The 12050-nt window shown below is 33.3% G+C and overlaps 1 protein-coding gene across 1 annotated transcript in view; it reads right to left on the reverse strand.

Annotated features, from left to right (window-relative positions):
• Positions 1 to 287: 287 nt before the first annotated feature.
• Positions 288 to 12050, reverse strand: part of LOC113514493 (zinc transporter ZIP13 homolog) — a 28458-nt gene continuing 16695 nt past the window's right edge. Inside the window, exons 3-8 of the mRNA XM_052896868.1 lie at positions 10705 to 10995; positions 9983 to 10137; positions 9518 to 9638; positions 8716 to 8801; positions 7677 to 7746; positions 288 to 7009 (exon numbers count right to left, since the gene is read on the reverse strand). Of these exons, the coding sequence (XP_052752828.1) occupies positions 6834 to 7009; positions 7677 to 7746; positions 8716 to 8801; positions 9518 to 9638; positions 9983 to 10137; positions 10705 to 10995 (899 nt within the window). The 3' untranslated portion in view covers positions 288 to 6833. The remainder of the gene's footprint in view (positions 7010 to 7676; positions 7747 to 8715; positions 8802 to 9517; positions 9639 to 9982; positions 10138 to 10704; positions 10996 to 12050) is intronic.

Below are 12050 nucleotides of genomic sequence, written 5' to 3' on the forward strand. Positions count from 1 at the left end.
AAGTCAAATATAGGATTAATTTTGGCATAAAATGTTGCAGTGGAAGCGTACTGGGCCCATAACCTATTGTAAATAGCAGGATGCAGTAATAAAACGTATATGTATTTATGATATAAAATAATAAGTTTAGTGAAAAAATACATGTCTCATAAAAATCTAACATAGAACAAACATAAAAATAATACATTGTTCTAAAAAAACCTCAGTGTCAACAGCCAGTATTAAAACTCCAATATAAAACACCTTGTGTGTAAAATCTAAACATAGTAAAAAAAAAATACACAACATACCTCAAATATTTTTATTGATTTTAACATTTTTCTCTTAAAATAGATTTTTTTTTACATTGTCGTGAAATAATTAACGACTTAGAATACTCGTAAATGGCATATTTTATCACAATACATTATATCTATAATCTCTACACACACGTTGCTTAGCAAAGTATAATTTCAAAAATTGCAGTTCAATCCTTTATAATATAAACATTTTATGTTTATACAAAGACAAATATATTAATTTTAACAACAAACACAAAATATTATTTAATTATTTATTTAAACATTTAAACTGAATAAAAATAAATAAAATATTTTGCTAAGCAACTTACATAAACATTTGTTCTTAATAAAATGAAATGCAAAAAGTTCTATATGTAAAAATGTGAATATAATAACTTGAAATATTTAATAAGTGACTAATATTGAAGTAAAATATAAATTCACTTACTATTTACAAACTAAATATTACGGGAAACTATCACAATAGAGTGGAGGTTGTACTATCGACTAACTATACACTTATTACATAATAGCCCATCGCTCATCAAACCAAATCAGCCCCCTGGACAAAGTATATATTAGTTTAACTATATGTATTATAAGTAATGTTTATGTATTAAATGTGTATTTCTTATGTATAATTATTTCAGTATCTTACTATAATTATGTCACATATTTTTCACCACCTCTGCCTTCATACGCTTAATGTTTTTACCTAATGGTTAGCTGATAGAGAATGCCATATGGCATTAAGCTCGCCACTTGTACAAAGTTTTATTGTGCAATAAAGAATAAATAAATAAATATATAAACGAATCGATTGATAGAATCGTTATCGCTAGCGAATATATGAGATAGAATGACATGACGACGTGCGACTATCTTGTTCTTTCTCATGTGTTTCTATTCTATCGATAGATCCGTTAGTACCTTGTCTACAGGGGCTGGATACTAGGTAGTATTTTTATATTTATGTAAATAAAGCATATAAATATACAGGGTGCAAGGGGCAAATAAATATACAGGTTGACAAAAACTGAATGAATTCAGACCTGAACTGTTGCTGTTCTGAACTGTTTTATTTATTTTTTTTATTTAAAATCATTTAATCTATGATATTAAGTAATAATATAAATAAATAATAATATTTTATAGTGAAATACTATGAAATACCTAAAAACAACAATGTAAAATTTGTATTATAATTCTACAGCGACGCGCGGAATCAGTAGTGTAAAGTCACCGATACGAGCGTTTGAAACTACCTACGAAGAAGCGCCATGGATCGGGCAGTGTAAGTATTACGCGTCGTGTGGATCGTAAAATTTCAAATACATTGCGCGGCGTCAAAACTAAGAAAAATATTTCCTTTGAAAAAATAATCTGCCATCTGATTCAGACCATTCATCTGAATCAGCTGTTTCGTTTTGGTCAACCAGTCCCTTCCACTTAAAAAAAAAAAAAAAAAACAGGAACTGTTTTGATAATAAAGAAGGATCTTTATCAAGTTGACATAGTCATTATAAGGATATTGAATGTGAATATAAAAAAAAAATATGTCATTATTTAGTCCATATTATGTCTCAGCTCCGCTTTGGTGGGCAATAGACAAAAAGTTAATTTTTTTTTATTTTTTAATCTGTATCTCACAGATTCTTTTACAATCCAGAGTCATTTGCAAATTATATGACTATTTTCTAAAATGAATTTTGTACATGATTTTGGTAAATATTACAATTGCTTTTATACTCATATTAAAATACGATAAAACAAACGTTGAAATATAAAATTATTATACTTATAATATAAATGTGAAAGTTTTTATAGACGTTTGGACGTTTCTTAGTCAAGCACATTGAAATAGATAGGAAATCTATAAAATCAAAGACAGCTAAATCTGTCAAATGTTCAGGAAACTACAATTTCAGGAAACTAATATTTTGTCAAGGATATGGAACAATATTGTATAATAATAATAATAATAACTTTATTGCATAACCATGACTGTAATAAACTCAGCACTGGAAATTACAGTAAAAGTAGGTACGAATTCATTTGTACATTTGGATCAGCCTAAACACCTGTCTCTGAACTAGGTTATAAAACCTGTATCTCAGGCAACAGCGCTCAACCCTCATTAAATAGTATAATATTAGTTCAGCAAAATTTTTAGTGCTACATATAGAATGTTGATTTTATATAAAGTTAAAGTCTATATTTTAAACCAGATTGAAAAATATTAGTAATAATTTGAATTTTAATTAATAGAACTCCCTCTATATTTGAGTACAGAGTGAAAATGAAATAGATTTTATGGCATCTAGCTGCCTTTGATTTTATAGGCGTCATAGGTGCATTCACTACAGTTAGTGAAATATAAACACAAAAATATTAAAAATTATATATTTCCTTTAAATTATTTTCGTAAGCGATATTTTTTGGTTTCATGGCATACAATTCATCGTGTAGTCCCACCATAGAATTGGCTATCCCGTCGTTTGAGGGTGTTGTAAGAGGCGACTAAGGGAGCTTAATAGTCGAGAGATGGGCAGCAGGATCCCTCTTAACCCTTCTTTGCATAATGGTCGAAATTTCCATCATAACATTGAATGCCCAAAAATTATATAAAAGAACAAGTTCATTTTAAGTTGATCGTGTCTGGATACCTTTTTAATGTCCACTGCAGAAAAAAAAAACGTAGCTGTCAAATTTATTTTTTTAACAATATTTACTTTAATTTTGAACATGAATTAATTATATTACTTTGAATTATTTCACCAATAAAAAAATCATGCAAAGAAGGGTTAAAACATCAAAACCTAACGGCGATCGCAAACTTGAAAATTTATACTTAACAAGTGGTAGTTAATGCCTCAACGTCACTATTTTATGTTTGGCTTATACCTACATATATTTTATGTATAAACTTTATTGGCACAGAATTAATCTTAATACATAAAAATTCTGTGTCACGATGCACCTTTAAGCTAATATCTAAAATAAAAATTAATCAATTGAGTTTAAAGAAATTTTATAAAAAATCGTAATGTTTGCTCCAATATTAAAGCTAAAATATCTTTAATCAATCAATGGTCTCGTTTCCCGCATAAAGAGTATATATAGCGGGTGAGATAGGGGCGTCGGGGCGAACCCCACTACCCTTCAGCTTTAATTCCGGAGGCCACAACCTCAGGGTCACTGGGTCTAAGCCAACATACAAAGTGTTAGTGTATGTCGCCGTGGCTTTAGAATAATTTTTATCTAGATAAGAAAAATGGAGCCGGTAGATGGCGGTAGGGAGCAAAAGAACGTTTACGGGGTACGCGTGTTTTATATACCTCATATAAAACTAGATGCTACATAATGTCAAATGTATTACTGTAATATCCTTAGTAAATTACGTGATTTAAGTTAATTAAGCACCTAGCATGCATTGTTATACATTATATACATGGTTTCTGAGCGATTATTCTTATATACTTAATAATAAAAAAAATACGTAAAGTACCTCTTTGTATCCATAGTCTATGTCTAAACATTCACAGTCTAATATTTGATTTTATAATACTAATACTCTTCAACGTTACGTTACGAATGTCGCCATTTTCAAATTGTTGCACAGTTCAAATTAAGAATTAAATTTTTTTTTAATTAACTTTACGGCTAGTCATTAGTAGGCATGGGTAACATTGATACTGTGCCGATATCTACATTGGGTTCCTGCGGACATTAATGATGGAAAAAAGGTCATCACCCATTTCGATATAGCTCGTACTGATTCTAACCAATATACATAATCATTTCAATCGGGTTTGTCATTTTGTATTTCGATGTTATATATGGAAAAATCGATGTTTAATATATCCGTTATTGGGCCTTTATATATTATTGTAACTACAATATATAGCGGGGAAAGAGGGGGAAAGGGATTGTTAGTAATGGAGACTGAGAATCCCGTTGCTAGCAATATACCCAACCAGGTCGACCTCCTCGCAGTTCCCCCTGGAAACTATCATGGTTAATTCCTGATGAATTCATCATGATGGTCTAACTGGCCTGTTTTCATTCTCATTCATCACAAGAAGATTGTCAAGGACGTCACTATTTATTTTTTTACAACTACGTAGGTTTGAAATAGGTTGGAATAATAGCCTACAAGTCCCTGATAATTCTGTAATGGGCACAGCATACTCGACCCCCTCTATGATTTAGTAACAAAATTCGCAGCGGTATCGTAGCAACTTACTAGTGTTTAGCTACTATCGAATATTAACGTACTTTGAACCAAACGGCAAATAGATTTATCGGTAGAGACAAACTAGAAACTTTGACGTTTTGCAATTTGAACTTTTCTTTGTCGAAAATTACAACATTCGCAAATTAACTTTTTTTTTCATTTTATAATGGCGCTTGAAATGAGAATGAATTATTTGAAAATATGAATATTAATAAATATTCAAAATCGTCTCAGCGACGTTAAGATAACGAAAAAAAATTATTATAAAAAATATACTATGGAAAAATCATAGATAGTAGTAGTAATAGTAGAATATTAATAGTAGAATAGTAGATAGATAATAGAATTAATAAGTATATTATCAACCCTTTTCAGAGATGTTTTCTCCCACGAACACTCAGGTTATGGAATGAGCTTCCTGCCGAGGTTTTCCCAAGAGACTACAGCATGGGGTTCTTCAAAAGGGGGTAAAGAGGTTTCTTCAGGGTCGGCAACGCGCGCGTAATACCTCTGGTATTGCAGGCGTTCATAGGCTACGGTAACCGCTTACCATCAGGTGGGCCGTATGCTTGTTTGCCACCTCAGTGGTATAAAAAAAACAACCCTGGTATTAAAGAAGTTATTAAATAAAAAATTAATGAAACTAAACAAGTTTGTTGCAATACTAATTAGTAATTACTTTTTCCATACAAAATGCGAGGTCACGTGATCTATATAGCAACCTTTCGTATCATCTGCATTTAATATTATATGAAAATAACATGAGTTGAAGCAATTGAGCCGGTTGTCCATTTTGCTAGTGAATATTTAACAAATTCAAGCACCACATGCAGAACAGGGGAAGTTCAAGTACTACGTAAAGTAATTTGTAGGAGTGGGGGGGGGGGGGGGTGTCTTGTAATCGGAATCGAACAATGCGTTAAATAACTTTTTTTTAATAATTAAATAAATAATTAGGGAATTAAACTCTCCAAAGTTGGCGACTGCTTATGTTTATGTTTTACAGGCAATCCCTCGACTGTATTGTTATATTTTTTTTAATATATTTTTGTTTTGTTTTAAGTAACAATATTTGATAGTGTACTTGTAGGTAATAATAGTCACTTAGGTGTTACGTAACGCCTAGGGAGAAGTAGGGGGCGGAGGGGGGTATAGAGAAATGTTACAGCGCGTTACATCAAATCTTCAAAAAAGGTTAACGCCTTTTTTGAAGATTTGTACGTAATACTTGAACATCCCCACGAATGTTAATTATTTTTTTCTTATTTTTCTATTTTATTTTTTAATGGAAAACAAACATTTGGGACTGATTCTGAAATGTATTTTTTCAAAATTATATTAGGATAGATTGAAAAATGACATTTCAAAATCGGCATTGTTTCAATATCTATATAATTAACCCGTATTGGAAGTTTCGTAAACTGATATCTACGTATTAAAATATACATAATATTTTTTTTAAAACTTATGCTCATAATTTTTAAAATATTTACATATATAACTAGATAACGAGAATTTAATGAACTTACTATGTTCGTAGTAATAAATATAGTATGTACATTAAATTTTTTGTATAATAAATTTATATTTAAACAAAATATAAATTTATTCGTGATATAATCACAAATTTATAGACATTTAAACGTCTGTTATATATAGTATTTAAATATACACGTTATGTACTGCTCACTGTAACATTGCGCGTGCGACAATACACATTTTACAAATATTTAGTGAGATATTTGGTGTCAATCAATCAAATAATTAGTATTTTTTCACCAACAAATTTGTTGAATCCCACAAGTATATATATATATATATATATATATATATATATATATATATATATATATATATATATATATATATATATATATATATATTGTAGTTTTAGTGACTTGTCACTTGTACCTTGCTACAACGTGAAGTGTATAATTAAAAAATATGTCCTAACCTTGGCTTTGATGGTTTGTCTACCCGCATATAATGATAAAGTTCTATCCACACCGAAATTACGTTAGAGCAACGTTTTTAAGTGTTGATTGGTGACAATCAATAGTGCTAACTAATATTATATTTTTTACACACGAATAACAACTTCAGTGACAACAACAGTTGCTCCACAAATAGTAACTACAAGTGAAACACTTGCTCCACAAATAGTAACCACAGGTGAAACGCTTGCTCCACAAATAGTAACTACAAGTCAAACACTTGCTCCACAAATAGTAACTACAGGTCAATCACTTGCTCCACAAATAGTAATTTCGGTGTGGGCACTCCTTAAGGCGGACATATTTGGCCTGCTACGGTGTCTACCCACAGTAATATGTCATGGCGGCCATGAGCGCGACGCCCAGAAACAGCGCGGCGAGGTGCCGCAGCGACTGCATGCGGTCGCGCTCCCTCTGCAGCTCGGGCAGCACGGTCACCAGCGCTATATGCAGGAACCCGCCCGCTGTGAACGGAGCTATCCACGACGTCTTCGCTTCTGTTGATGACAGGATTTTTTTAAAGATTAGTTACGTGTTTTGTTATACAAGTGAGAATGGTAAACAAGTTTTTTTTTATCTATCCAGCTTTGGATTAAAATGACCACCTTATACGATCTTAATAAAATTTGCTTTGTATTATTTGAATATAATTAATGAAGAGAACACCAAGGTTGAAAGAAATTTCGTAGATTTTTCTCTTTAAATAAAATTAATAAGAAATCGAAATATTCAATGTAAATAGCGAAATATAGTTTTTTTTTTTATACAACTTAGAATGACAAACAAGCTGACAGCCCACCTGATGGAAAGTGATAACCGTCGCCTATAGACATGAGCAGTATCATGGACATAACAGAGTATACTGTTTCGCCCATGATACCCCCCCCCCCATGCGTTGCCATTCCTGAGGACTCAGGTGTTATTCCTCTGTACCCAGTTAATTCACGCCATATCCCACCCTTCAAACCGAAACACTGCCATGCAAATACAACTGCTTCATGGCTGAAACACGAATGGGACAGAGGTACCCAAGCAATTGACTTATGTACAAAGTCTCCCTCTACAGTAGTAAAAGTATCGTCATCATTATATCAGCCTCCCTCATAAGTGATTTGCTAGTGGTTGCCACGCTATAATATCAAGAATGAGGAAAGGAAATGCTACCTATGGCATTACTGGCCCCGCTGCAAATCACCGCTGTCATAGCGCCGACCAGACCCGCTGATGCTGTGGCCTGAATTAAAAAAAAAAGAAACTTAAAAATATACATGATACAAATTCTATCACTACAGCATTACTCCTATTGTCTTAAGGTTATAGATACAAATTTGTAGTGCAATATATATATATATATATATATATATATATATATATATATATATATATATATATATATGTGTGTGTATTTGTAAAATAAAATATAATGTAATTAATTTAGTTTTGTCTTTTTAAAAATTGTACACTCCTGTATCCGCTGACATTGATGCTCCTTTCCACTTTGGGTTTGCTGGAAGAAAACTCTATCAGAGTTAAGCTCGCCTTTGTACTTTTGTTTACCTCTATCATATTTTTATAACTAATGTGTACAATAAAGTATTAAATAAATAAATAAATAAATACAATATTTCGTCATTCACACGTTATATTAAATCGCATATAAATATAAGTTATGTTAATGCATACTAACTATAGCACTTCCGGGGGGAAAGGGATTGTTAGTAATGGAGACTGAGAATCCCATTGCTAGCAATATACCCAACCAGGTCGCCAGCCTCGCGGTTCCCCCTGGAAACTATCATAGTTAATTCCTGATGAATACATCATGATGGGCTAACTGGCCTGTTTTCATTCTCATCTATCACCCTTCACTGGTGCTCCGCCAGCGTATTCCGTTAGCGCAGGCGAGGTTACCATTCCATTTTCACCCATAAAAAAAAAAACTATAGCAATTCCACAACAGCGATTCAAATTCGAAAATTTAATTTCGAAAAGCGATTAAAAAATTTAACATTCATGGAATAGCGAAAATCCAAAAATGTAACACCATAACACCAATACACAATCACACACCATAACACCATCAATTTATGTCTTCAATTGATAGATAGAAGTTTCTATCTCGATAAAAAACCATGTACCCAGTAGAGTTGCAAAACAATATTTATCTGGTCAGCTAGGATGTAAGTCTAATATGGCGACATACCAACTGCGCCTTCGCTGCTTCCCACCGCGAGAATCCGCTCTTCAGCAGGATAGCGAAGTCGCCCACTTCGTGCGGAATCTCATGTACTGCAATATATAAAGGCCCATGTCAAAATATCAGAGGCAGACTTTGTACAAAAGTCGATTGCTTGGGTACCTCTGTCCCATTCGTGTTTCAACCGTGAAGCAGTTGTGTTTGACTATTTACAATTTTCGTTCACGCTAATTACCCAAATCCATTGGCATCTACAAATCTCCAAAGGCATTGTTTATTTCAACTTGAGAGCCAGGATAATTTTTATTCCAATTCCAAAATGAATCCAGTAGATGGCGATAGCGTGCAAAAACAATGTTTGCTGGTTTAATTACAGTATTATTGAGTGCAATTTTACTAACACCATAAATGAGGAAGTAAGTTTGTTTGTTCCCGCTTGGTGTCTCATGAAATTTTACATTCATGGAATTTTTAGGTTCAAGGACATAGGCTATTTTTTATTCATGTTTTTTTATACAATTTAGAATGACAAACAAGCTGACGGCCCACCTTATGGACAGTGGTAATCGTCGCCTTTAGACATGAGCAGCACCATGGACATAACAGAGTATACTGTTTCGTCCATGATACCCCCCATGTGTTGCCATTCCTGAGGACTCAGGTGTTATTCCTCTGTACCCTGTAAATTCACGTCAAACATTCATGCCAACCAAACCGCTCACGTGGACAAATAAGCGGAAACAAATGAGTAAATTATCATCACAATATGAATGGTGAGATGTAATAGTATCTAACTGGTTTCTCTTACCAAGTATAGCGAATGTGGTGAGGAGGCCGACCCTGAATCCGACCAAGAAGGAACCGCCGACGGCCAGGCCGTGGGTGAAGTTGTCTATGGAATTCGCCATCAGATTTAAGTAGCCAGCTACCTGCAACGTGAACGTGCACTTCAAGTTTAGAAAGTCACTAATTCACATCCGGCTCCAAGGATCAAAACGATCTTTCTTCAAGAATATGAACTTCTTGTTGTATTTATCACTAATTTTGATAAAAAAAATGCAGTTCACCAAATAACATAGGGAAGCGAATTTAAAATTAATTTAACACATTTTATAAGTAGTGATATTATAAACGGAAATGAAGATGAATATGTCTATGACAAGAAACAATCAATTAAATAGATTTCAATAATACGCATTATATTTCCAATATTTTAATATACTGTACAGTCAAAACTAAATTTAAAAAAAAAATAAGAAAGAATGTTACTAACATGCTTTTTCCCGCTCTTTTCTTTGGATGCGTGCAGCGCTTTCTCTCGCGCCTCTCGCAGCAGACAGCGGCCCATCCAGCGGCTGCCCGGACCCCCCGTACCCCGCGCCCCATTTGCCCCGCCCGCTAACCTAGCGCTGCAGCATACAGCCTCACCTGTTAAAGTTTTGATTAAAGATATGTTCTTTAAATGCTGACGAAGTAGGAATGCAACTTCTTTAATCCTTAGAATGTCATAACAGGCGATTAAGGTAACAAAACACAATATACGTAACACAAGGACTTCGACAAAATAACTAAATATCGATAAAAATTAACAGTGTATGACATATGGACATTGTTCTATCCCATTCTATATATATGTACGTCTCTTTTATTCATATGCTTTTCTCTATTTTTACAAAGCAACTATTTCTGAAATTTGAGGCTTTGGAATCTTAAGCTAATGGCAATGTTTGGCCGTGAGGTACCGGTATACAATAAGCCACCCTTACGACACGCACGGGAAAGCGTGTCGTAAGAGGGGACTAAGGAGGGCGAGGGATGGGCAGCAGCGTCCCTCTTTAAACATCTTCAAAGCCTAACTGCGGTGGCCAATCTGCCTGGCAAGCACGGCCATTACTGGCAAAACCCTCCAAGGGGAGTCTTATGTTCAACAGTGGACAGTTAAAGGCTGATATAACGGTAACGATGAATGTAACAGAGCTCACAATTATTACTAACCTGAGGTGTTATTGTTGAAAACGCAAGAATCGTACAACTGTTTCGCGGTCACTTTTCCATTGCTACCGCATATGGACTCCCTCTTTCCTATACCCCGTTGTTTCCTCTCCACTTCTAGCAGCTTCTCGATCTCTTCTATTTCTATCTGCTTTATCGAGCCGTTCTGTTTGTGCTTGTGTTCATCGTCCTCCTCATCTTCTTCGACTGTAGCGAACAGTTTCTCGACCACAATGAAGACTAACATTCCAAATAAACACCAAAGACCGCATTTCATTGAGACATGCTCGCCTTCTGTAATAGAAAAGGTAATATATTATGAGTATTATTAACGGAAAAACGCAATGAATATAGTTTTTTCCTTTCTATGACCAAAAAACGGATAACCAAAGAGGTACTGTACGAAGACTTTCAGCAGCTGTGTTTCAATTGCCGACAAATGATCATATTTTTTTTTTATAATGTTAGTTTACATAACGAAAAGTAAGGACAACAAACCTATATTAGATAGATAGATAAATAGATAGATACTCTTTATTGTTTCCTCCAAAAGATTACAATAGTAAACTTATATTACATTTACACATAATAGATTACATTAGTAAAAGTTAAATGCCGTTAGTTATTAACATTGTTACTTGAGAACGATTGAATCAATTCCAATATGTTTTTGCTTCATAATTGTGGAATACTGGCCACATATACTATTTATAATTTGTATATTATTATTTTCCAAATTCGAAATTGAAACGTATCTTTATTGTTTCCTTTTGGCTTCCCTCCACGGTCCCAGTCTTCCAAGTTCCTTTCGATAATATACATATATTTCCAATTTCCATTTCTGGTTTCCTTTGACACCCAGAATAATAGTTTAAGCCTAAAGGGGTTAGACTAATTATATTTAATAGACACTTATGAATAAGGCTATTCATAAAAACGACAAACTGTTTTAGCTATGTATTTTGTATTTTTCTTTTACACTTATTTTTCAATTTGATAGACCGTGACAAAACACTCTACTAGTTAAAATAGGTTTGTAAGTTGTTTTAGTTTTCATAAATAAAGTTTTCATAAAAGAAAAAAAAAATAGGAATTTAGGCAAGACATTTATCGAAACAGCTAGCCATATAAAAAAAGCAACTTCCGTTAAAGATATTGTTCGAAATATAAAATTTAAATACATAAATAAACTTTACAAACAAAACGCGGTCACGACATCGATTCAGACGGGTTATCTATTACCAACATCCCAAAAATAATTATGTTTAAACAAATATCGCAAACAATAAAAGTATAAATGTTTACAAATATTGGAGGTGCATACAATATCTACTTAATAACAAAGCCAT

Source organism: Galleria mellonella, unplaced genomic scaffold, assembly GCF_026898425.1.
Source record: "Galleria mellonella isolate WM207_F2 unplaced genomic scaffold, CSIRO_AGI_GalMel_v1 utg35, whole genome shotgun sequence".
Classification (NCBI taxonomy): Eukaryota; Metazoa; Arthropoda; class Insecta; order Lepidoptera; family Pyralidae; genus Galleria; species Galleria mellonella.